Here is a 24,410-nt window from a genome sequence, read left to right on the forward strand (position 1 = left end):
CTAATGAATTAATAAACAACATTATATATACTTTGGATGAATTTAGGATTAGACTTCTCAGGATTATAGTATTAGATTCGCTTTGTCTGCAAGAGGTTATTTACTTTTCGATGAGTTTACAAACCAATCACAGCGATCAATCAAACTAAACTTGTCTTTTTTTGTTATGATGTCTTCCTTGGACGTCGTAACATCCTACTTGCAACTTTAATGTGTACTAGATGAGAGGCTGGTGTTCCTAGCTCGCCCCCCAATCTATGGAACTGGTGAGCCTGATGCAAATATTAATTGACTGATCGAGCTTGCTTTTAACGGCCCCCCCACCAGAGTTGATAAATGACGGCCCGAGGTCCAAATCTGGCCCAACACCTGTTCCGGTAGGGCTGGCAAGCTAAGGGCGGTTTTTACCCCCTTTAAATGGTTGAAAAATATCAAAAGAAAGATACTATTTCGTGATACGCGAAATTCAAATTGCGTTCATGAAATTCAAGTGTCCGTGAATATGATTTTATGGGAACACAGCCATGACCGCCCCATTATGCACCGTCTATGGCTCCCTCCGCATCACAACCGCGGGGCTGGGATTACTGCAGCTTCGACTAGCTGTGACCTGCAGAGTCTGAGACACTTGCCATCTCCCTCTTTCCAGAGAATGTTTGCTGGCCCCTGGTACAGACAACAGTCGTGTGTTAACTCTGCCCACTCATATGGCCTTTTCCTTACCCTTATATTGATAATTTAAAGTTTAAGAAGCTTTATCTCTTTAATCCTCATGTTCTTGAGTTAAGAAAACTGATTTAAATTCTTTATGAATCGAATTCTTTATGCACAGGATAAGGTCGTCATTTTTCTGAAAATTTCCCTTCTAGGTTAGATCCTAGTCATGAGTAAGGACGTCTTCTTAAGGGTCACAGACTCTGTTTCATAGGATAAACACTAACCAGCAGTCAGAATTCTGTTCCATGTGCAGTAGTGCCTAAGTGGCTGAAAAAAGCTTAGAAAATACACAGAAGGAGAAACCTTGACTCATCCATCCATCGGGGTGCGTCCACTCAAGCCTGGGCTCTAAATTAAAGAAAGTGGGTCTGAATTCCACAAAGCGCCACCTGATTAAGTCTCAACATACTTCCTTTCATTTCTGAAAATGTCCAAGTCCTTCAATAATTGGAGACACCAAGTCTTCCGAGAGCTGATGATCACTCAAGCACATAGGGGAAGAAAGGAATCTATCTTTCTCTGGATTTCAAAAGCGGCATGTGATGCTGGAGCAATACACAAGAGTGGAAAAAAAAGGGGGGGGACGATCTCGACCTAAGTCTCACACCCGATATGAAAATTATTTTACAACCGATCACAGCTTTCCATACAAAAAGCAAAATTCTAAAACTTTTTTTTAATTTTTTTTTATTTTTATTTATTTATGATAGTCACAGAGAGAGAGAGAGAGAGAGGCAGAGACACAGGCAGAGGGAGAAGCAGGCTCCATGCACCGGGAGCCCGATGTGGGATTCGATCCCGGGTCTCCAGGATCGCGCCCTGGGCCAAAGGCAGGCGCCAAACCGCTGCGCCACCCAGGGATCCCCCAAATTCTAAAACTTTTAGAAAAATGTTCAGGAGTTAGGGCAGGGCAAGGAGTCCTTAGTTAGACATGAAAACAAAAGTCTGACCCATACAAGCACATTTTGATGAATTAGACATCTTCGTATTAAACCCTCTTCTCTATGAAAGATTTTGTTAAGAGGCTGAAAAGACAAGCTATGCACTGGGAGGAAAAGTCTGAAAGCCATATATCAGACAAAGGACTAGTATGTAAAATGCATAAAGGATGCACAAGATGGAAAAAAGAAATAACCCAACTAAAAAGGGCAAAAGGCATAAACATTTCACTGAAGAGAATACACAGATGGTAGATAGGCACGTAGGAAGACGTTCACAATCACTAGCCCTCGGGAAACCGCACGACCCCTACGAGGGCAGCCAGCTATAGGATACATCACTATGCTCACGCGTATACACACGCACGACATAAACGCTGGTGAGTGAGGACGCAGAGAAGCCGAATCATTTATGCATCGTTGGTGGAAACAAAATGGTTCAGCTACTCTGGAAAATGATCTGGCCGCTAAAATCTAAATGTTCGATTGCCATTCGACCCAGAAATTAGAGTTCTGGGCATTTATCCCCAAGAAGTGAGAAGTTATGTTCACACCAAAACGTGTACACGGATGTTTATAGCAGCTGCACTCGTGATAGTCCCAAACCAGAAATAACCCAGCCATCCTTCAACGGGGGGGGGTGGTGATGGAGCACGCCAGTACAGCCCTTCCGCGGAGTACTATTCAGCAGTATAAAGGAATACACGGTGGATACAGGCAGCAAGCAGGTCGAGTCTCCCGTGGCTAGGCTGAGTGAGGAGCCCATCTCAAGGGACGACCTACTCCGTGACCCCTTGCATAGAACATTCTTGAAATTACAAAGCTAATGGCAATAAAGAATGGGTTAATGGTTGTGGGGTTTAGGAAGGTGTGGGTGCAGGAGGGCCGTGGGTGTGGGTATTTGGTGCCTTTGGTGATGAAGGGTCCGTATGTTGACCGTGTCGATGCCAATGCCCCGGCCGTGACACGCACTCTTGCTTTGCAAGCTGTTGCTATTGAGGGAAACTCTGTGAGGGCCCCATGGGATCTCTCTGTTTTAATTCTTATAGGTGCATGTGGATTTTTAATGACTTCTAAAGAAAAATTCTAATGTAAAAAATATAAAAGTTATACATATACATATTTATAAATTTTAGCATTCATTTGAATCGCATACAGTGCATATAAGCCCCTTCACGTATAAAAATATTTGTATTATATAAATTATGTGTATATGCACATTTCATTTCATAGTGAAAGGGATTAAAATTTTTATCCAGTCACAAAAATCAAGTATTTCTGAATGTTTCTTCATGACAGAGACAGTCTGGGTTTCCCGATGGTAAATTCGGAGGGTAAATATCGGCCAATGCGAAGATGGACCCTGTGTCATCTTTGCCCTTTCCTGGGGACAATGACAATTTCTTTTGGAAAAAAAAAAATATATATATATATATTTTCTTTTGGAAAAAAAAATATATATACTATATAACTGAACACAGTTACTACTCCCCCAGGAGGCTCCACGAGCGCTCTCACTATGAGCCAGGAGCCAAGAAGAACGGATCAAAGGGCGAGGGCTCCTTGGACAGACCCGTTAAAGCCTCCGAAAGCGTGTAGACTGCAGGCTGCCGGTGGAAGCACAGGTGCCGAAACAGATGTGTCGACAGAGCGAGTGACATTGTAAGGAAACACTAAATACCCCTGGATCTGCCGCTCGAGTGTCCCGTGTCACAATATTTCCAAAGTGGAAACTTTGCTTTATGATCTTTATGCTTCAAACGTGCTAAATAGCTATGAAAATATGTCACAGCTCTACCCACTGAACACGAGTACACAGGGATCCTACGATTAAAAGAACCTAATATGCTACAGAGATGAGTCGACAGCTTTGCTTTCGCACAGAGGAATGTGTATTTCATTACAGCCAAACCCCGTCTGAACCCCATAAAAATGTTTCATGCTGGTTAAATGAAAATATAATAGTTTAAGAAATGGTATTGATACGGCAACTATTAAATGACACAATGGATCCCCCACCCCACAGATTTCCATTTTTTAATTCAGGTGTCACTCCCTTGCTTTTTTCCCCCCTGCTTAGTCCGGTCTTACATTTGGATTCTGATTCTCCTATTGGTATTTTATAATATTGGGTATTTGTTTTATACTAACTTGGTTAAGGGACCACTGGGTGGCTCAGTGGTTGAGCGTCTGCCTTTGGCTCAGGGCGTGACCCCAGGTCCCGGGATCGAGTCCCCATCGGGCTCCCTGAATGGAGGCTGCCTCTCCCTCTGCCTGTGTCTCTGCCTCTCTCTGTGTGTCTCTCATGAATAAATAATCTAAAAAAACCCTAAAAATATAAAAGATTAATAGTGTTCACAATAATACTTGACTCCCTTGTCCTAATCATGTTCCCAGGACTGCAGGGTGAAGCAAGCAAACTTCTTGAGTCAGGGACTGTGCAGTGTCTGAGACAATTACACTAATTAGCACTTTTTCTTCCATCACGTAAAATACAGAAACTTATGACAGCAAGTACAATTATCCTTTGAGGTTTAAAAAATACTAATCCAGTTAAAGTCGTTTTGAAAACACCTTACGTCTGATAGTAACACTAGTAGTTTAATTTTGAATGTCCCAAAAAATCCTGGCTGCGTTTTGCATCCTCATGACTCCGAAGGATCCCTCACTCCGTGAACCACAGCAACTTTAATTTCTTTGTATCTGAAGTCAAAATCAAAATAAAAAAGTCAACCCTCACCCTTCAGGGAGCCTTTTCTAAACATCTTCCCACACAAGTAATGATGATTGAACTGATCATCTGCTCTCTAATAAAACAATAAAATAAAATACAATTAAATCTGTGTATTGACAAAGAACAGATCGGAGGAGAGGAAACCATTACCATCAAGTTTTTCATCAAATTTTTGCAAATTTGCCTATTATGCATTGATTTCAAAGGCATGGTTAATAATCTGAATACGTTATAGAACCCTCTGCTGGTGGCAACACTGCGAAGAACTGGCATCTTATCATTAGCTTGATAAAGCGATATTTATTTCTTTAAACTCTTTTCCTGTTTTGAGGTCAAAACTCCAGTATCTGAATGCTTTCTTGCCAAGCACGAGTCAGGAGAATCTTCCTACCGTCAGTCTGGATCGAGTGGTGTGAAGCAGGAGGCCAAAGGGAGGGGAAAACCTAATTTGAGAGCTGCAGACTACACCATTGATCACGTAACGCTTCCCCTGAGTCTATTTCTAGAACTGAGAATACATAATGGCAATTCTTTATGTTTGGAGAAAACTGATAAGTCAAAGTGCTTTCATTTTCTGTACCGTTGGGTATTGTCTGCATCAAAACTGTGCCGTGGTAGGCACGGGATTATGTCCCAATTTAGCCTAATTACCATGGAAATTATTGCTAAGGAGCTTGAGTTACATGCTCACGTTCACATCACTAAGGATGTGGCCAAGCCCCTGGTCGCACGTCCTCGTGCACGGAAAACCCCGCCTCTGCGTCGCTTATTCTAAAAATCAGGCAAATGTGTGTGCGTGCGTGTGCGTTCACGTGGTGTGTATGTGTGCCGCGTGTGTGCGTACATTTGAGACCATGCAGTTTGTCACGGTCTGAATCAGTCTTATTAAGCTTACGTCATACATATGTAATTTATATGTAAATACGTAATAAGGTTATAAAAGTAATTTACGGTGAGTATTACGATGGAGAAGTATAAAAATCATATAAAATGGGTTCTTATTTATTCTTCGGATTCAGAGAATCTCCTACAAGGGGTTGGTGTTCGCTGCAACTTGTAAAGGGAGGACGGCGGGGGCGGGGGCGGGGGTGCAGTCTCAGCCGGGGGGGCCGGGTGAAGGTGTCAACACAAGAGGAAAGCCTGTGGAGGAGCGCAGGTGAGGACGCAGTGAGCGAGCATGGAGAGGGGGACGGAGGCTGGACGGAGGCTGGATGGCGACTGGATGGAGGTTGGATGGAGGCTGGATGGTGGTTGGACGGAGGCTGGACGGTGGTTGGACGGAGGCTGGACGGAGGCTGGACGGAGGCTGGACGGAGGCTGGATGGCGACTAGATGGAGGCTGGACAGAGGCTGGATGGTGGCTGGATGGCAGCCCCAAGGTCATACGCCACAGCTCGGCTCATACTCCCACGGGAGCAAGAAACTAGAGCAGCTTCAAGCAGGTGCTCAGCTTGACCAGATCTGCTCTCTGCCCAGGCGACTCTTCTCAAATACAAGTTCAGCACAATCGCCTGCTCCGGATGGCCCCTTGGACCAGAATCTGGTGCCAGAGGAGACCTGGCTGCTGGGCGGCCTCTGTGATGAGGGCCCCATGCTGATCCCCCGAGACTGGCTGTGGTGATGGACCAGGGGTCTAGTGGGGGGAGAGACACAAGGCGAACCCCAAAAGTGGAAGACGGCAGTCCTAGGTGTGTACTATGAGATTTGAGTATCTACAGACTCAGGGTAAGGCGTAGGGAGAGCGAAGCATGAAAACAAGGAAAGAGAAAGGCCCGCACGCGGAGCACAGTCCCTGCAGCAGCTGCGAGGTTAGGAGGAGCCCGGCTCTGGGGAAGGGGCCGCTCGTCTGGGGAACAGGAGGGAGGAGACACCCATCCCCACTGATCTGGATGTGGTTGGACGGAAGTGGAAGACCATCCTTGGTCTTGCTGAGGTGTGACCGGAGGTCACCTGCTAAGTGACAGAGGCTATGACAGCTTTGATGACTTGGGGAAAGTGGTGATGAGTGGAAAATGATAAGGCGAGTGGGGATAAGAGCTCACCACACAAGTAAATTGAGCCCTGGGGAGGGGGTGGCCAATGTTCACAGTGGACGACGCCGGTGGCTTCTGTGGCTCTTGTCAGGGGCCCTCCCAGCCAGCATGAGAATGAGGCAGGTGACACCCGGGGCAGGTGACAATGGCAGGAAGCCCATAAGAGAAGGGGGTGCAGCGTAGCGTAAGGGGCGCGGTTCTACGGAAGGCATTGCTGGGATAGAGAAGAGGAGTCGTGAGGTAAGAGGAAGGCCTAAGGTGGAGAAAGCAACAGCCTCCAGGCCCCAGTAAAGGCGAAGAAATGAGGTGAACGGGGCGGCGGGGGAGTGCGACGCAGGGGATGGGAAAGACCAGCGAGTGGAAGACAGACATGTTCGAACTTAACTTTTCAAGCGTTTTAGGGGAAGCATGGACAGTGCACATCTCGGGAGGGGTTCGGGGGGTGAAGTGGAGAAGACCAAAGGGTTGAAGACGGGCCTGGGAGTCCCAGGGCTGGAACGCTCATCCTTGGGAGAGGAAGGGCGCGGTTAGGATCCGCAGGCCCAGACAGACACAGGGCATCGCCGTTGAAGGGCATGCGTGGTTCCAGCGCTGCTGTAAGCGGACACTCTGTGGACGTTGGCTGTCTGATGCCTTTCCCCCGTCGCTCTCGGTGACTGCGGTGATCTCTGCCTTCGCCGCGCTGGGTCTTCAGTACCGGCACGGCAGCAGAGACGTACCAGGCAGGGGTCAGATATTTGTTGGTGAATAAATGCCACACATCCATGAGTGAATAAGTAAGTAGTTAAATTCCTTACCGCCACGTTACTGCAGTTGTGGTGTCACACACATCATGAGGCCAAGGGTAGCCCTCGCCCTGGGCAGAGCGCACGTAGACGGTTAAACTCCGTGTTTATTGTCCCGGCGATTTGCATTTTCGGTGCTATTATTACTGACTCCACTTATTTTTGAATGACATGTTTTTAAAGACATTGTGATGATTCAGTCTATTAAATTTGGGAGCATTTCCCTTTCCTTAAAACAAGGTTGCACAAGTCCGCCTAATATAGCATGTGTTGAATCAGAGTTTGAGATCCGTGGACAATTTTATGTTGAAAAGTCTTAGGGAAGGGCTGGCATGCTGTGACTGCTGCCTGAGGCCTGATCAATGAGCTTCGGGCACGGGCAGGATTTATATTAGCAGAAAGGCAGTTATAGGTGGTATTCCAGCTGGTAGTTCTATAGAAAAACGTTGATATCCTCTTTTTTTTTATCAAGCATCAAAGAGACATCCTCAAGAAAATGGAACCATTGTGCACTGTGGGTGGGAATATAAATTGGTGCAGCCACTGTGGGGAACAGTAAGGAAGTTCCTCAAAAAAAATTAAAAAGTAGAGTTATGATATGACCCGGCAATCTCACTACAGACTATTAATCCAAAGAAAATTAAAACAGGATCCTGAATAAATATCTTCACCCCCATGTCCATCGCAGTGTTGCTCACAGTAGCCAGGGTATGGAAACAGCCTGCGTGCCCAGCAATGGACGGATGGATAAAGAGGATGCAAGCCCATGGTATGCATCGATCTCTACATCTGTCTGTATCTATATGGATACAACGGGATATTATTCCGTCTCAAAAAAGAAGAAGATTCTGCCATTTGTGACAACATAGATGGCCTTGAGGGCATTGTGTTAAGGAAGATACGTTAGACAAAGACAAAAAATGCATATCTCATCCAAGGAATAGATTGTGATAATTCAGTCTATTAAATTTGGGAGCATTTCCCTTTCCTTAAAACTTCCCTTCCCTTTCCTTAAATTCTAAGGAATAGGTGAGATATGGACTCTAAGAAATACAAATCAACAGAATCAGAGAGTAGGAAGGCAGTTTCCACCGCTGGAGATTGCGGGAAACGGGGAGATGTTGGTCGAGTTGTACCTACTTCCAGTTACGAAACAAACGGATTCCAGGAACCTAGTGCACGGGATCATAGTGCGAACTACCATATCGCACGCCTGAAAGGTGCTCAGAGTAGGTCGCACGTGTTCTCACCACTGTATAGAAATGGTGATTATGTGATGTGATGTGGGTGTTACCGAGAGCGAAGACGTCGATCGCCTTGCAAAATATGAACATCATCAAATCGCCAGTTCTATACCCTAAACTTATACACGACTATATTATATTTCAATAAAACTGGAGGAAAAAAAAAGATATATTCTCACAAACAGGAAATGTGTCATCTACGTGTCCTGTTTCTCTCCTTCTAGGTGTCTCACACACGTAGGTGTCAGACAAAACTAATCATGGCTTAAATCTCAGCTTTCCACAAAATGCAGGATTTTAGAGTCTCGGCTAAAGTGGCATTTTACGCTCAATCGATTCAGGACCTATGCTTCGTGCCTCGGCCACGAGCTGGGTGCCGGCAATCGAAGCTCAATAAAGCCCTTTGGGCCGGAGCTGTTCCCAGGCCACGCGTGTGTGCAGCCAACGTAGGAACCGGTGGGCAGGGCCCCATCAGTCCCGGGGGAAAGTCCCGGGCGAGCAGAGGGATCAGTGGTTCTCACCACCTGCCCCCACAGAAGCCTGCCTCCTGAACCCAGCGTTTGCGGCTGGTCTGTCCCCTAAAACGCGCCCAGTCTGGTCGGCACCTGGCAGCTCCAATGGCCTGTCCCACCATAAACAACAAATGTTTTTTTTTTTTCCTAAGCATAAAACTGTACCTATTAAATTATCTTTCGATAAAGCAAATTAGGAAGAGATGTTGTGTAGCCACTAAATTACAGCTGAGATTCACCAAGAAATCAATGTCACAAAATCTGAGATGCGAGGTCGCTGTAGAGCTGTTTTCCCTAAGAAGGAAGAGCCGAGAGTCGGGGCCACTGCAGGCTCAGCGGAAGTTGATTTAACCCCCGGAGTAAAAGGTCAGTTTTGTGTGCTGAACTCCATTTTCTTGCATTTTATGCATGATTAAATGGTAATTAAGTCTTAATGAAAAGTGTTGGGCTGATTACAATTAGCATAATTGCACTAGTCAGTGCGCGTTCGCATGTTTTACATGCTGTGCCGAGCTGGCAGGACAATGGGGCTTTAATGGGGTTTGGATATCTTGTGAGCATCGACAGCTCATTTCCTAGCGCAGAAAAGCTGGTCTTACGGTAAAGCGAAGTCAACACACACGTCGGGAAGCGTGGGCTACCTCCCCTACTCCGTCAGTAGCCATTAAACACACGCAGGCCTGCGGAGCGGAGAACGAGCAATTACTGTTTCCATACAGGATGGAACGTATGTGTAATTTCCGGCAAACAGCGGCTCCCGGTCCAAGATTATTTTAGAGCAGGGGAGAAAAAACAAATGATCGCGTTTTAATGAAATAACCAAATTCATCAAATGACAGATTAAACGCTGTTCATTTTTAAAAAATGGATATTGAGCTTTATAAAACAAAAATGCCCTGTGTGGTTTCCAAACGGTATCAAGATATTAAATAATCGGGGCTAAATGAATGTATAAATAATTATAAGACATAAATGGTCAACAGAGACGCGTGACTCGTACTGAATCTGTATAATGTGTTCTTGACCAGTCAAAACACAACCCATAAGGGCCACTAAACTGACGGTAGACATCATATACAGGTAACTTATCTCATCTGTCAACGTTGGATAAAAACACACGCAGAGGTGAAAGAATCTTGGTATTAAAATTGGCATTTAAATATTTACTACTAAAATCTTCTATTAGAGGTTCTGAATGAAGCTAGCGTTAATGCCAGAGGCATCATTTTCCGTAGACGGCCCGCGGTGCTCGCCATGCGATCAGAACCATCCTAGTATTTCCAAGCATATTCAATCAGCAAATACTTTTTAGCCACCAATTATATATCATGTTGCAGAAACACAAATACAGTCTGCCCTCCAAGAACTTAGCCTAAAAAAAAAAAAAAAAAAAAGAACTTAGCCTGGTAGCTGCAAATAGAGCGCTCACACGCCACGGGACAGGCGCTGTCACCGATGGACGGTTAAATGACAAATGGTTCTTCCCGCTGAAGGGACCTTAAAAGGTGACGTGGCAATACTGGGCCTTAGTAAGCAGCGGGGAGGGAAGGACGTGCATGTAGGTCTGTAAAATAAGCACACGCCGTACGTGTGGGGCAGATGGAGGGGTCGTGTCCCGCTGAAGGGCAAGTTACAACGGGCTTGACGGGAGGGGGCAGTGACTGTGGGTGACGTTGAAAATGGGGATTAGGGCGAGTTTGCATAGAAGACTTGAGAGCCTTTACTTCGGCAATAGGAAGAGTCTGAGATGGGAAGACAGTGGAGGGTTCTGACCAGGAGCGAATTGTCCCCTGAGGTGCCCCAAGACTGACTCATCCCGCTTCCCGTGCTCAGGTGAGTCAGTACACGGGCAAGGGCAGGAGATAGGAAGCCGTTCCATAAGACACGATAACCCGGCCCCATCCCGGATGATGCCCACCAAGGTATTAGAGGACAGGTTGAGGGAATTGGTGGGAATTGGGGTTTTGTCTATGGACCCTACTGAATTTGTTGTTGGATGATATGTGGGTGTGAGACAAAGGGGCTGGTAAAAAATGACATCAAAGGCTTTGCCCTGAGCAGCTAGCAGAATGGAGCCGACGTCTGCGGTGACGGGAAAGCCTTCGAGGACGCCGGGCTGGAGAACAGACGGGGTTAGAAGCGTGGGTGAGTGTCCGTGCCAGCTTGCCCGCTCCCTATCTCCACATCGAAGCCCAGAGGGAGCTGGGTAGGCCGCGGACGCTCAGGGGAGAGGCGTTGGGAGGACGGCTCGCAACACCTGAGGGGTGAATGCTCGTGGAGGAGAAGCACGTGATGTCACCCTGGGAGAGGACAAGCAGCAGAGGAGGCTGCAGTAGAGAGGCCACTGCACGCGGGCGGGGGGCGACTCGGAAGGAAAGCGAAGCTTGAAGTAGTTGACGAAGCTGTTTCAGGGACAAAACAAAATCAAGTCGAAAATCAAGCAGCTCCAACTCAGTATGGGGTTACGTGCCTGAGGCCCAGCAGCAGCGATGTCCGATTCTTATGCTTCAAAGTCATTTAAAATCTGATGATCCGGGATCCCTGGGTGGCGCAGCGTTTTGGCGCCTGCCTTTGGCCCAGGGCGGGATCCTGGAGACCCGGGATCGAATCCCACGTCAGGCTCCTGGTGCATGGAGCCTGCCTCTCCCTCTGCCTGTGTCTCTGCCTCTCTCCCTTTCTCTCTCTGTCATAAATAAATAAAAAATAAAAAAAAATTAAAAAAAATCTGATGATCCAAATGTCTCCAGGAAAACCAGTGTCCAAATGAATGTTTCCCCTCCAATAATTCAGTGGTACTTATAATCCGTAATCCGCGTATCACAGGCGTACCATCAAGGTAAAACGGTTTACCAAGAAAACTAATTTAATACTATCGAATAAACGGCCCCCTTGCCTGGCAGCGGCGGTCCTACTTGAGGTACCCGTCACATGAGGGGGATATTCCTTTCAGTTCCATTGTTTTAGGTTTTATTTTGAAATCATAGTGCAGCGCTATCACTTCAAATTTTAACATTAACTTGGCTGATGAATGGTAAAACAATGCAACATACACAAGGTATCAATTTTTTTTCTTTTTCTTTCCTTTTTTCCTTTTTTCTTTCTCTTCTATTTTTGTTTTTTTTTTTAATTTTTTAAATTTTATTTATTTTTTCTTTTCTATCTCCAGATCGCAGACACAAATACATGGACTTCTCCTTTCTCCCACTCACAGACGAGGAGCAAGTCCTGTGGGTCTGGAGGGACAGGCTCTTCTGCAGATGGTGAGGGGGCTCGTCATCCCTTTGCTCTAGAAAGGCTGCAGCTTAAACCCGTTTTCTCGGGGGAGCCCCGCAGTGAGGAAGGGAAGGCCCTGCGGTGGCGGTAGGGGGGGGACACATTAGCCGTGGGCTGTGGTGGGGTAACCAGCTGTCCCAGCCCGCGCTGCCGACGGGGTCCTGGCCCACGGCAGCGTCGGGTTTATCATCCGACTGGAGGGCTTCCGGAGCCTTCTGCACTGAAGTTGGGCGAGACCCGGACAAGCTGACAAGGCAGTCACTCCAGATGTAGGAGTCAGCTTTCCATGCAGTTCTTGGAGACACGGGGGCTCATGCCCCAGGGTCCCGCTCCCACTGGTGTCAGGGTGGTGGGTTGTGCCGCGGGGTTCACGGGGCAGCCTGGATGCCCAGTCGGCGAGACGGCCCACGGCCCCCACGGGAGCCCATGTGAGATGGGGCCACGTGGCTGTGGCACCCCCACCGAGCCGGTGACGACCGGGAGCAGAGAGGGCCCGGTCCCTCCCACTCACCACCCAGAATACGCTCCGGCTCCAAACCCGGCAGGGGCCCCGCAAGGTCGACTGACCCCGGGCTCCTCATCCACCCGAACGTGCTGAGGCTGAGCTGGATATGATGTCACGTGGATGAATGAGGTTTAGGATTCGACTTATCAACTGAGAGAGTGGGACACACTCTTGACTATTTCGTAGACTTGTCCGTGTTACTTCTAGAATCGTGTTATTTAGGGTCCAACACAAAATATACGGTGCACTCCCAATAGGATTATTTGAGGGCGTTTCTTCAGAAGGCCAATCCCAGGTGGAAGTGTGGTTCCTGGAAACTGGCTAAAAAACCCGGAAAAGACCATGGGTGGACATGGCTTGAGAAAAGCAGTGAGCTTTGACTGAGGGATACAGTCAACCCCAGGGTCACCAGCGGGGGAACCAGGGTGTTCTGGTCCCTGGGTCTCTCTGCCCGAGCCCCCCATTGGATGAATCCAAGCCAGACAGCAGACCTAGTCCACACACATTCCCTTCTAGGGTCAGAGAGTAGCTCGATAAATGGTAGAAGATATTCGAAAAAGGAATTTCCCCTTGGAAATTGGTGTCATATCCTCAATCCACAAACGAAGCAATAAGGACAGAGATAGAAGGTCAGTCACAATCTTTAGAGGTCAAGCGAGAAATCCACGTTTCCTAAGTCAGAGTCCAGGACAAATTTTTTCTAAATTTTGTCAAAAAAAGTCTTTATATCTTGTTGGTTTGCTTTTTTTATAGAGTTTTAAAGACAACCTTGCAGAAACCAACTCATAAAAGAGCCTCAGAGTCAACAGCATACTTCTCCCCTAACGTGGAATTTCCCAAAGCAAACCCGACGCACAGACTTATTCGCTGGAAATGGGGGAGGGAAAGTTCACATGAAAGGTCTTGTCAAACCATATGAAATTGCCAGTTGTCAAACATTTTTATGTATAAAAATGACAATTTCTCATGGTTCGAACCAAAACACTTGAAACACTGAATCCAAAAAAAAAAAAAAAAAAAGCAAGTTTCATTTCTGTAGGAACTTTAATGGATGGATATGTTCATATTGATCACTTCCTAAAGACCAATTTATTAATTATATGAGGAGAATCAAAATGTCTATGATTTTTAAATAACTCTAATAAAGAGCCTCTTAAAAAAAATAAATAACCCAGACTGGGTAGATGTTTTTTTGAAGAGAGGGAAATCATGAAGGAACAGAGAAAAATAGTGGTTTCTGGGTTCTGCAAGAATTTTAAAAAGGGAAAAAAAAATTAAAAGGCCAGGGACAAAACTAAACATCCTATTACTCTACAATCCAGCAATCACACTGCCCGGTATTTACCCAAATGACCTGAAAACTTAGATCCGCACAAAGACCTGCACAAGAACATTCACAGCAGGTTTGTTCACAATCGCCAAACCTTGTAAGTAGCTAAGGAGCCCTTCCGTAGGTGAGCGCATACGTAAACTGGGGTCCACCCAGAAAACAAAGTATTTCCCGTCACTAAAAAGGGGAGAAAAGACATGGAGGAAACTTGAATGCGTGTCACCGGGTAAAAGAGGCCAGTCTGGACAAGCTACACACTATGAGTTTGATCCCATGAGACTCCGGGAAAGCCGTGGGGACGGTCAGTGGATCTCTAGTGGCCAGGGGTTGAGGGCACAAGGGAGGGACCCGCCGTCGGAACACAGAGGATGTGCAGGCGGTGAAACGACCGTGGGGACGCCCGTCGTTAAACGCTCTCTAACCCCACAAATGTCAGCCTCCAGGGGGGCCCCAGCATGAACTAGGGGCTCTCGGTGACGGTGATCTCCCACCATCCATCACAGCAGGTGCACCGCCCGGTAGGGGTGCTGATGGGGGCTGGGGGGCACGTGGAAACCTCTGTGCCTTCCTTTCAATTTTGCTATGAACCTAAACCTGCTGTTAAAAAAAAAACGCATTAAATGAAAAAGAGGCCAGAAAAGTATGGAATGAGTAGGAGAGAGAAGCAAACGCAACCTCACAGCGTTGCCCGCGTTTTTGTTTTGCCAAATCAGGACGGTAAATCACACGTCTACCATCTACTCAGCACCGTTTCTAAAGATAAGAGCAAAAGTCTTGCAATAAAGGAATTTCCTCCCAAGCCAGGTTAGCTGGAACAAACTCACCTTTTTTTTTTTTTTTTTTTTAACTGGAGACCAGCAAGTAAAATTAGCCCATGTTTGCAAATTCCTGCGCTGGAAGCACAGTGAAACCAGAGAGAAAACATTGTGCGGACAATAATCTCATTTTTATTAGCGACCTTTGAAAGCATTAAACTGGGCTAAGCCCATTTTCTTACGTAAATCCTAAACATGGCCCACCAGCGACCTGCCAAGAGGTAGTTGAGTCGGAATGTGCTGGTGTGCAAATTCCACTTGTTCTACGAGCGCGGCTGACCCCGTGCAGCACCGGGTTGTGCGACAGCCCCGCGAGCCGCCCTCTGAAGGGCCTGCACGGGCACCTTCCCCAAGGTCTCTGCACTCCCTCCTTCTCAGGGAGCCGCTCATGGGCCGGGTGGCCTGGGCGGAGATGCTCCCCGGGGGGAGGAGGTCGGGTGTGCAAACACAGGGTCCCATGGGCCATCCCGCGAGGGGCACTGCGCCATGGGAACCTCCCGGAGTGGCCCCGAAGGGGGACAGCACAGGGCCCCTCCGCCGGGTGGTTGGGGCTGACACTCATCACGGCCATTGGGCAGCCCCGCTGCAGAGATGTCCCGCACACTGGGGGCCCCGGGGACCCTGGTGCAGGTGTGCAGGGCACCAGGTAGAGGCCCACCGCCGCCTCGGCCCCTCCCTCCGGCGCGGTGCGTCCTAGGCCCCGGCCCACTTCTCCTGAGCCCCCACTTGGGAAGCCTGCCTCAGGCTGCATGGGCAGGACCCGGGACACGGCCAGGGCCACCCTCCGGCCAGGGACACGCGGCCGCCACCTACTTGAGAACTGGATGGAGAAGCCCGACTTGCTGATGAAGAAGTCGCTGTCGAACTGCAGGGTGAGTGAGCTGAAGGTGCTGTGGATGTCCTCGGGCAGCAGGGAGCCGCTCCACTCCTTGAGCAGGATGTCGCTGTCCACCGGGCCGTCCCAGACCTTCAGGATGTCGTGGGCCGTCTCCGTGTCGAACACGATGAAGTGCAGGCTGCGGAGAGAGCACAGTCGTGGCTTACTGCGAGTGGCCCCCTCCGCCCTCGCCTGCGGGTCGCCTGCCGGGGCCTGGCCCCGCCGGGGGTGGGGGTGGTGGCGGGGAGCATGATGCAAGCGCCCCTGACCTCGGGCCCACCACGGAGCTGAGCACCAAACTCTTCCTTTCCAGCGTGTCAGCTGGTTTCTAAGGCTCAAAGCTTTCCCGGGCTCCCACACCGGAGGTGAGTTTGACACCGCTTTGCTCTAAGCTAACCAAAGTGGTGTCGCTGTGGATCTGCGATGCCCACTGGGTGGGAGCGAGCGTGCCGCGGGCCGGAGAAACAGGCTCCCAGGTGATGCCCCGGCGCCAGGACACGCTCTCGGCCCGGGACCATCTGGCCCTGCGTTGTGTTTGTTTCTCTAAATTTTATTTTCTGAAAATGCGTTGAGTACCAACACACAGACGCAGGTGTGTGACACAAACTCCTGCCCCGAGAAGGTCTTAGTATGCCTCGGCCAGGGTTATGGACCTTTCCAGGCTGTCCTTTAGCGGCAGAGGCAGGGCTGCAGGCAGGCCCAGGGCTCGGCTACCCACCCCCCGCCCCTCCGAACCAGGGTCTCCCGCCTGCCTTGGCCGCTGCTTTCCCCTCCGCCACCTATTGCACAAAATTGTCAGGGGGATAAACATCGTAATAAATGACGTAAGGAAAACAGCACAGGAATCCCAATAATATCTTTTGGGGATATTACGTATCCAAAGAGAGCCCGATCTCACCGTGCAGGGGGTGTGACCCGGGCCGCATAGTTCTAGGACATTTCCTGCGAAATGTTTCCAGGAGAGAGCAAAGCACAGCATGGGGCAGGTGCTCTGCGGCCTCCGCCACCCATGTAACACGCTGCCCTGCCGGCTTCAGCCTTTCTTTAAAAATAAAATCTTAGGGACGCCCGGGGGGCTCAGCGGTTGAGCGTCTGCATTTGGCTCAGGTGGCGACCCCGGCCTTCCAGTCCTGCATCGGGGTCCCCGCGGGGAGCCTGCTTCTCCCTCTGCCGGTGTCTCTCTCTGTGTGTTGCGCATGAATAAATAAATAAAATCTTTAAACACTAAACTAAACTAAAATCTCACACATGGAGCCGTACTGCTCTGCTTTCCCCTTACTTGTCAGCTCTTCCTCTCACTCCCCGTTCCAAAATGTTCCCATTTACACGCCCCCATCTCGCATTTCCATAATTGTCACCGTCGTTGCGTGCATATATGTATATATATCCCCAGGCAATATATAGTCCTAATTTGTATAGTTAACACTAATTGCATAAGAGATGTCATTTTGGCGTGTATGTGCTCCTACCACTTTCAAGTTGCTTTTTTACATTCGGCGTAATTTCACATTACTTGCAAGCCCTCTATCCCGAAAAATGTAGATTTTGTTATTTCACTTTAAAAGCGTAAGTAAACGTGTTTTTGTTTTTGTTTTTGTTTTTTTAGTCCTTGTCCTGTTCTGCATTTTCTTTTTTGTGGGTTTTGTAGGGGGCGGGTATTTTTCTTGAAGTATAATGGGCACACAGTGGCAGGTGAGTCTCGGGGGCACAACACGGTGACTCAAGGAGTCACTGCGTCCTGCGGAGCCCCCCTGGGGGTGCACTGGGCTGTTTCAGGCTCCGCCCAGGGCCGGCAGGCACCTAGTGTCACGATGGTGCGCACAAAGCTTTGTGGTCTCACATCGGCCGCAGTCCTGGGGTGAGCAGCGCCAGGCGCTGCAGGGTGGGAAAGGCCTGCGGGACGGGGAAGACGGGAGGGCGCAGGTCGGCTCTCGAGGTCGAGGGACAGCTGCTCCCACGACCCGGGAGTTTCCAGGACAAGTCGGGGTGGGACACAGAATGGGTGCCACCCCGCAGGGCGCGAGGCCTCGTCACAGGCCGTGGGCTCCCAACCACCTGCAGGGTGCCCCACGTTTGTGACATGCCCTCTCTTCTGTCATTGCTATTATGGTATTTTCTACTATAACATATTACATCATTATTCTTTTTGCTGAAAGGTTTCAGTACAGCCCTTTTCATTTTAAGAAAAATCCGCTGCTGCATAATGTGGCAGGAGGGTTTCCCTTTTACCTTGGTATGTAGTTGATCATTAAAAAAGTATTAAATTCGATTAAATTATTTTTTCCTACACCTATTTATAAGATCACAGAGTTACTATTTAATAGATGGATTACAAAGTTCAGCTCTTAATTTTTATTTATTGTACTTTTTTATTTTTTATTTTTAAAAATTTATTGTACTTGACTTGCCGTCTGACATAGTCATCTTAGCCTCATTAAATAAATAAGACTGTTGTCTTCTTTTTTTTTTTTCTTTTGACTGGAAGATTTTTCTAATACATTGATGTAATGTATCTATTATTTTCTTAAGTTTTCTAAAATCTCATCTCTACCATGTGGGTGTATTTTAATTTCCATTCCTAATATTAATTATCTGGGCCTCCTATATGTTATCTTAGTAAATCACTGCAGTTATTGGCCTACTCGATGATACCTTTTCAAAAAACAGTGTGGGTTTGTTAATCCTCTATTATAAAATAAGTAATTGAGATAGAAAAACATTAAGTTGGTTAGACAAATAGATCAATGGGATGGAATAAAGTTCAGAAACAGATATATCTATAGATCTATCTATAATAAAAATCACATTGTAACATACCATGAAGAAAGACTGACTTTTCAACAAATGGCCAATTGAATTTCACTAATGATAACAGCAACAACAACAAAATACCTGAATGTTCTTCATACATACACAAAACTCAACTCCAGATGAAATAGAGACATAAATGTAGGGTAAAATAAATCTGCAAGAAAACCTAAGATAAGATTTTTATAACTTTTGAGAGGCAGAATTTCTTAATCTGGACCCCAAAATACAAACAACTCCAAAAAACATTTGACATAACACAATTCAAACACAGGTAAGAAGCCCACTATCTATGAAACAAAAATGAGTAAAAATAAATTTTACTCATTGAAGTTAAGGACCTGTGTTTAACAAAGACATCATGATACCAAAAGACTGACCATAGAGTATAAGGTAAGTGTTAAACATATAATTAGCAAATATTTGCATTCGGGGTATATAAAAACTATATACACATCAACAAGTGATAAATAGGCATTCTGGTACAGAAAACAAAAGGGCCTAAAGATTTCAACTGGCAATTCACAAAAAAATGATTTTCGAAAGGCAAATAAACATACAAAAAAGTGGTGTCTTTACTCAGAGACATGCAAATTAAAACAACTACGTATCCATTAGAATGGCTAAAATGAAAAAGACAGTCAATGCCAAGTGTAGTTGGAAGGTGGAAACCCTCAAAGTCTTACCTACATGGTGATGGGAGTAAGGATAGGTACGGCCACTTTAGAAGATCCTTTGATAGAATCTGCTGTAGCTGAGTCTAGGACTCACCACTACTCAGACATTCTAACCCTGGGTATGCATCCAAGAGAAAAACATGCATGCGTTCACCAAATAATACATGAAAGCATATTCAACATGGCAACCCAAACCAGAAAAGGAATGCACATGTCCCTCAACATCCAGAATAAATAAATAAATTGTGGTGTATTCATGCAATGCAATAATCTAGCTCTATCAGTGGGAATGAAGGTTGAAGAAATGATGATGTAACACTGCATAATTCCATTTTATATAATGTTCAGATTAGGCAAGACTGATCTGAAGGTTATAATTATTATCCTTTTTTTATTTTTTTTTTATAATTATTATCCTTGAGAATGAATGATTCAAATGAAGCCGAAAGGACACATGCTGTGTCTTGATGATGCTCTATTTCTTTCTCTGGTTGCCGGTTACATGGGTGTTGTTTTGTGAACAAGCCATACACCGATACTTTGTGCAGCTTCAGGTATGTCTGTTATATGCCAATGAGAGGCTTTCACAGACAACCAACCCCTGCTCCTTGGTGCCATGAAATTTGCCAATTTGGAAAATGTCTCATGATTCCAACAAAAAATATGATATAACAAAAATTAAGTACAAATAAAGTAAGAGCCATTCAGAATTAAAGAAATACTGAAAGTCAATATGGCAGACAGCATACCACTAGGGAGGGAACATTTAAAAATCAAATAAAATATAATATCATCCTTAAAGAACTCCTATTCATTTCAGGCAAAGGCGTGTGAGAAAACAAAAACCCAAATCCACTGCAAGGCACAGCATCTCAAGCTCCAAACAGGTATGAATAAGGCTGTAGGTCAGCATAGAAGGGCACGTGTCCAATTCTGCCTCAAGATGTCTAGGACAGGTCTTGTCAGGCAGAGAGAAATAAAGAAAGGAATTCAAGTAAAAGAAGAGAGACAGAAATGAGTAAACAAGTAAGTACATAAATATGACAAAAATGTTAAAAAATAAAAGCTAAAATAAATATAACAAATAAAATGTTGGAGAGACTTTTTTTTTTTTACTACAAAACTGACAAAGATTAAAAGACTTTTTTGGGTTTTGGTGAAAACATGAAGAATCTTCCTTTTCATACATTGTTGGAGGTGGTATCTACTCTTTTTAGAAGCAATTTTGTAATGGCTATAAAAATTTAAATGTGAATATACAACATGGCTGGTAACAGGGAAAAAAATTGAAAACAACTCGATCACCCCAACAAGGTATGGTTTAAACAAATGATGGTGCATTCAGGCAATGGAATATTATGCAGTAACTAGAGGGAATGAGGTAGGATTACTAATAAGAACCTAAAACATTGACTATCTTTATTAAACTGAAAAAATGTTCAGAATAACATATGGCATGATACTGTTTTTGTAAAAATAATTCAATAAAAAGATAAATGAATAAATAAAATTGTATATGTTCAGGCTCTCATAGAGAAATTATGGAAATATATACCAGATTTTCAGCTGTACTTATCTTTTGCATCTAGGAAGACAGTAAACTACTTTGCAGGCTTTTCATTTTTCTCTAGCACTATTCTAATATTTTTAAAATAAGGGAAGAAATAGATACTTTGAATAGCATGCCAATGGGCTTCAATTTATCCTGCACATAATAAGCAGACAGAATAAACATTTTTTGAAGTGGGCAAGTGAGACGATCTGTTTTGTTTTATAGAAAGATATATAGTAAGACCTGGAAGAAATGTTTCCACCATTTCACCCAGCAAAAATTCTGTGGTTGTTTTTTCCAATGTATTAATTACAAATAAAAGCAAAGGTTTACTTGCAATACCATTTGGTATACAATTATGTATAATATCAAAAATGAAGAAAAACACAAATAACTAACAAGAGACAATATTCAACTACACACGCACTATAAAATATGCATATGTACATGCAAGACATGTCAGCATGTTAACAATCACATCTGAAAGAGGGATAACGGGAGTCTTTTTAAAATAACTTTCAAAATGTCTTTATATGCCTTTATTCTTCAGCCCTTAAATTAATATTTTTAATAAACAAAATAAAGCGCGTTCCCTGAGTGAGAACAGGGGAGTGGAAAAAGCCTTGCAGTCCGTTGACAGACCCCATGTGTTCCTAGTCTGGAAGAGGGAGAGTTGGAGCAGTGGTGGGTGAGCAAGAGCTATCTGGGAGCTTCAGTCATGGGAGTAATGAGACAGGAAGATAGCAGGAGTGTGGGCTCAGGAGAAGCTTGTGATATGAAGAGTTTTGCCTTCAATCCTTTGATACATGGCTACGACGTTAACACAGATAATATGTTCAGAAGGAACATAGCTGTAGGGCAGAAATACTGAGTTCAGAGATGATAATAGGTTATTTTTAGATGGGATAGTAAGAATGGAAGTTTTGTTGAGGAGTTGACAGTTTAACTGGGTCCTAAGAGATGGGAAGAGTCTGGAGATGAGGCAACAAGGAATAATTGGGGAGAGCAGAGGTCAAGAGACAGGGCCGGTAGAGCCGGCTGGGATTAGGGACCAGTATGTATGTGAGTAGTTAGAGATAAACGTGTAAAGGCACAGTCAGCCAGATGAAAGGGGGTATTACAGCTCTGGTTAAGGAGCTTATGCTTGCTGACTGGCGATGGGAGTGTTTGAGAGATTGGGGAGGGTAAAGCATGGATTTGGAAAGGTCAGCTGGGACAGGATTAAAATAAGGAAGGTAATGAGCACGTTAAGTACGGAACTGGAAGCAGCAGATAACAAGAACAGAAGATAAACAAATGGAGCGCTGGCAAGGCTCTGGCTCATAGGAAGCTAATTTGGTCTCAGTGCTTACAAGGAAGAAATTTAATGCAATTACCAGAGGAATGCTGTGAGACAAATGCTAACAGCCTTCCTTTTGGGGGGTTGGGGGCAACACTGGAGACTGAGGAGGAGAAATAATGAAGAACAGAAGGTAATCCTGGAAACTGGAATCCCCAGAGACTTGGAGGCAGGTGCGCGTTGCAGACACAGGGAGAACAAAAGCAGAAACTGGAGCAGGGGGTGATACCTGTAGTAGTGGAGCTTAGGTGCCTGGAGGGCGTCTGTGGGGTGCTCCGTGTGTCTGAAACATGGCTAATGCCAACTTCTCCCATAACTCTGTCTCCCTTCCACCTGAATTTCACCTCCCCTGTTACTGCTCTTTTTATTTCCATACTTCCATTTTTTTTTTGGCCAATGCCCTTTCTCATGCTGTAAAATGCCCAGTGGGTTTATTGCAGGAGACAAGGCGGCAACACAACATGCTTTGCTGTCTGTGCATGAACTGAAGAGCAGATGCTCCGTGCTCAACTATCCAGGGACTGTGAGAGAAGGCGCGGTCAGCCGGGGGTGGTGACGTGCCTCCGTCATTTGTGTAGTGATATGGGAAGAGCTGAAAGAGAATTCTGTCCGTGATGTGGTTCTTCCCAGTCTACAGATTTCTACTGGAATTTCAACTGTGTTGTTGGAGGGTGGGTGTTAATTAGACAGTCATAACTGAAATCACACGTGTCGGGATCCCACAACGTGAGGAGCACTTGCAGAGCTCTGGTCTCACCCACCGTCTCCTAAGTGGCTGGGGAGGTACACTAAACCCGGAGGCCATCCCCATGGCCCCACACTAAGGACTGAAGCCAGCCCAAGACATAGCAGACTTGATAGCGCTGCTGGTCTCTTCCCTCTTGTGGACTGAAATTCTCTCGGCTAGTAAGTTCTTCACATTATTTACAAAAGATGGGCATGACTTGTGTTCTTGCTAGGAAAGGAGACACCTTGGGTGGTCTGTTTCTGGCCCCCTCCTATGTCACCCAAAGGCTTCCGACTTAGGCTACCAGGATATTTGCTAAGGCTCATCACTGAGATTGGACAGAAGTGTCTAATGAATGGTGGTGACTCGCTTGCCATTTTCATCTTTTTTTTTAATTTTTATTTATTTATGATAGTCACACACACAGAGAGAGAGAGAGAGGCAGAGACATAGGCAGAGGGAGAAGCAGGCTCCATGCACCGGGAGCCCGACGTGGGATTCAATCCCGGGTCTCCAGGATCGCACCCTGGGCCAAAGGCAGGTGTCAAACTGCCGCGCCACCCAGGGATCCCTCATCTTCAAAAAAAAAAAAAAAAAGACTTAATTTATTTATTTGAGATAGAGTGAGAGAGAGAGAGAGAGCAGGGAGCAGGCCCAGAGGGAGAAGCAGAGTCCTCACTGGGCAGGGAGCTTGAGAGAGGGCTCGATCCCAAGACTCCAGAATCATAACCTGAGGTGAAGGCAGATGCCCAACAGACTGACCCACCCAGGCACCCTCACTATTTTCCTCTTGACTCTATTTCTTAGGAGGATCTTGAAGTCTGGTGAAAAATGAATTAAAATATCCCTAGAGTTTCAAGCCACGTCTCACTATACTCTTTTCACCAGCCGGTGTGTCCAGGAAACATTTCCCGGACACATCAGGGTGGGACGAGGACCACCAGCTCACATTTCACTTTCTGTAAAAGTCGACATAGGGACAGTTTGGACAATCTTGGTAAATGTTTGATGTGCTTCTGATGTTTCTCATAATCCATGAGCTTTTCTAAAATAATTCCCCTCAACCATACCTCGAAATGCAATTTCCTGTGAACGATTAGGAACAGACATACTTTCAAAGTGAGTTTTCCAGACAATTACACTTGCAGAAAAGCAATTAAAACCAGGGAACAATGTACGCATGCGATGATGTAAAATGTGGCCTCTAATGCTGCTTGCCGAAGATGTTTATAGCGCTCTTACCTTTATTATATAAGTTATAGCTGTGCTCAGCAATGAAATACACGGAGTCTCTTGGAGAAATGTTTACATAGAATGCTAAATGTGGCTAAATTTACTACAATGTCTTGTGATTAGACTTTTAATTAAATTCGGCTCAGGTAACTGCTTTATAGAATATATGTTAAAATTACAAACCTCTTGCAGACCCAAGTGCCATATAACAGTAACTATTTAGGGTCTTCTATTACCTTGAACAAAAAGTTATAGCAATATGCAATCAGAAATTGCTCTGGGCTTCAGTGAAAAATAGGCCCAGGAATAAT

At 45.9% G+C, this 24,410-nt stretch overlaps 1 protein-coding gene across 1 annotated transcript in view; it reads right to left on the reverse strand.

Annotated features, from left to right (window-relative positions):
- The window catches only part of CSMD1 (CUB and Sushi multiple domains 1), a 1,871,580-nt gene that overhangs the window by 264,062 nt on the left and 1,583,108 nt on the right, over positions 1 to 24,410 (reverse strand). Inside the window, 1 exon segment of the mRNA XM_072775779.1 lies at positions 15,700 to 15,902. Coding sequence (XP_072631880.1) covers positions 15,700 to 15,902 — 203 coding nt within the window.

The sequence above is a fragment of the Canis lupus genome, chromosome 15 (genome assembly GCF_048164855.1).
Source record: "Canis lupus baileyi chromosome 15, mCanLup2.hap1, whole genome shotgun sequence".
NCBI lineage: Eukaryota > Metazoa > Chordata > Mammalia > Carnivora > Canidae > Canis > Canis lupus.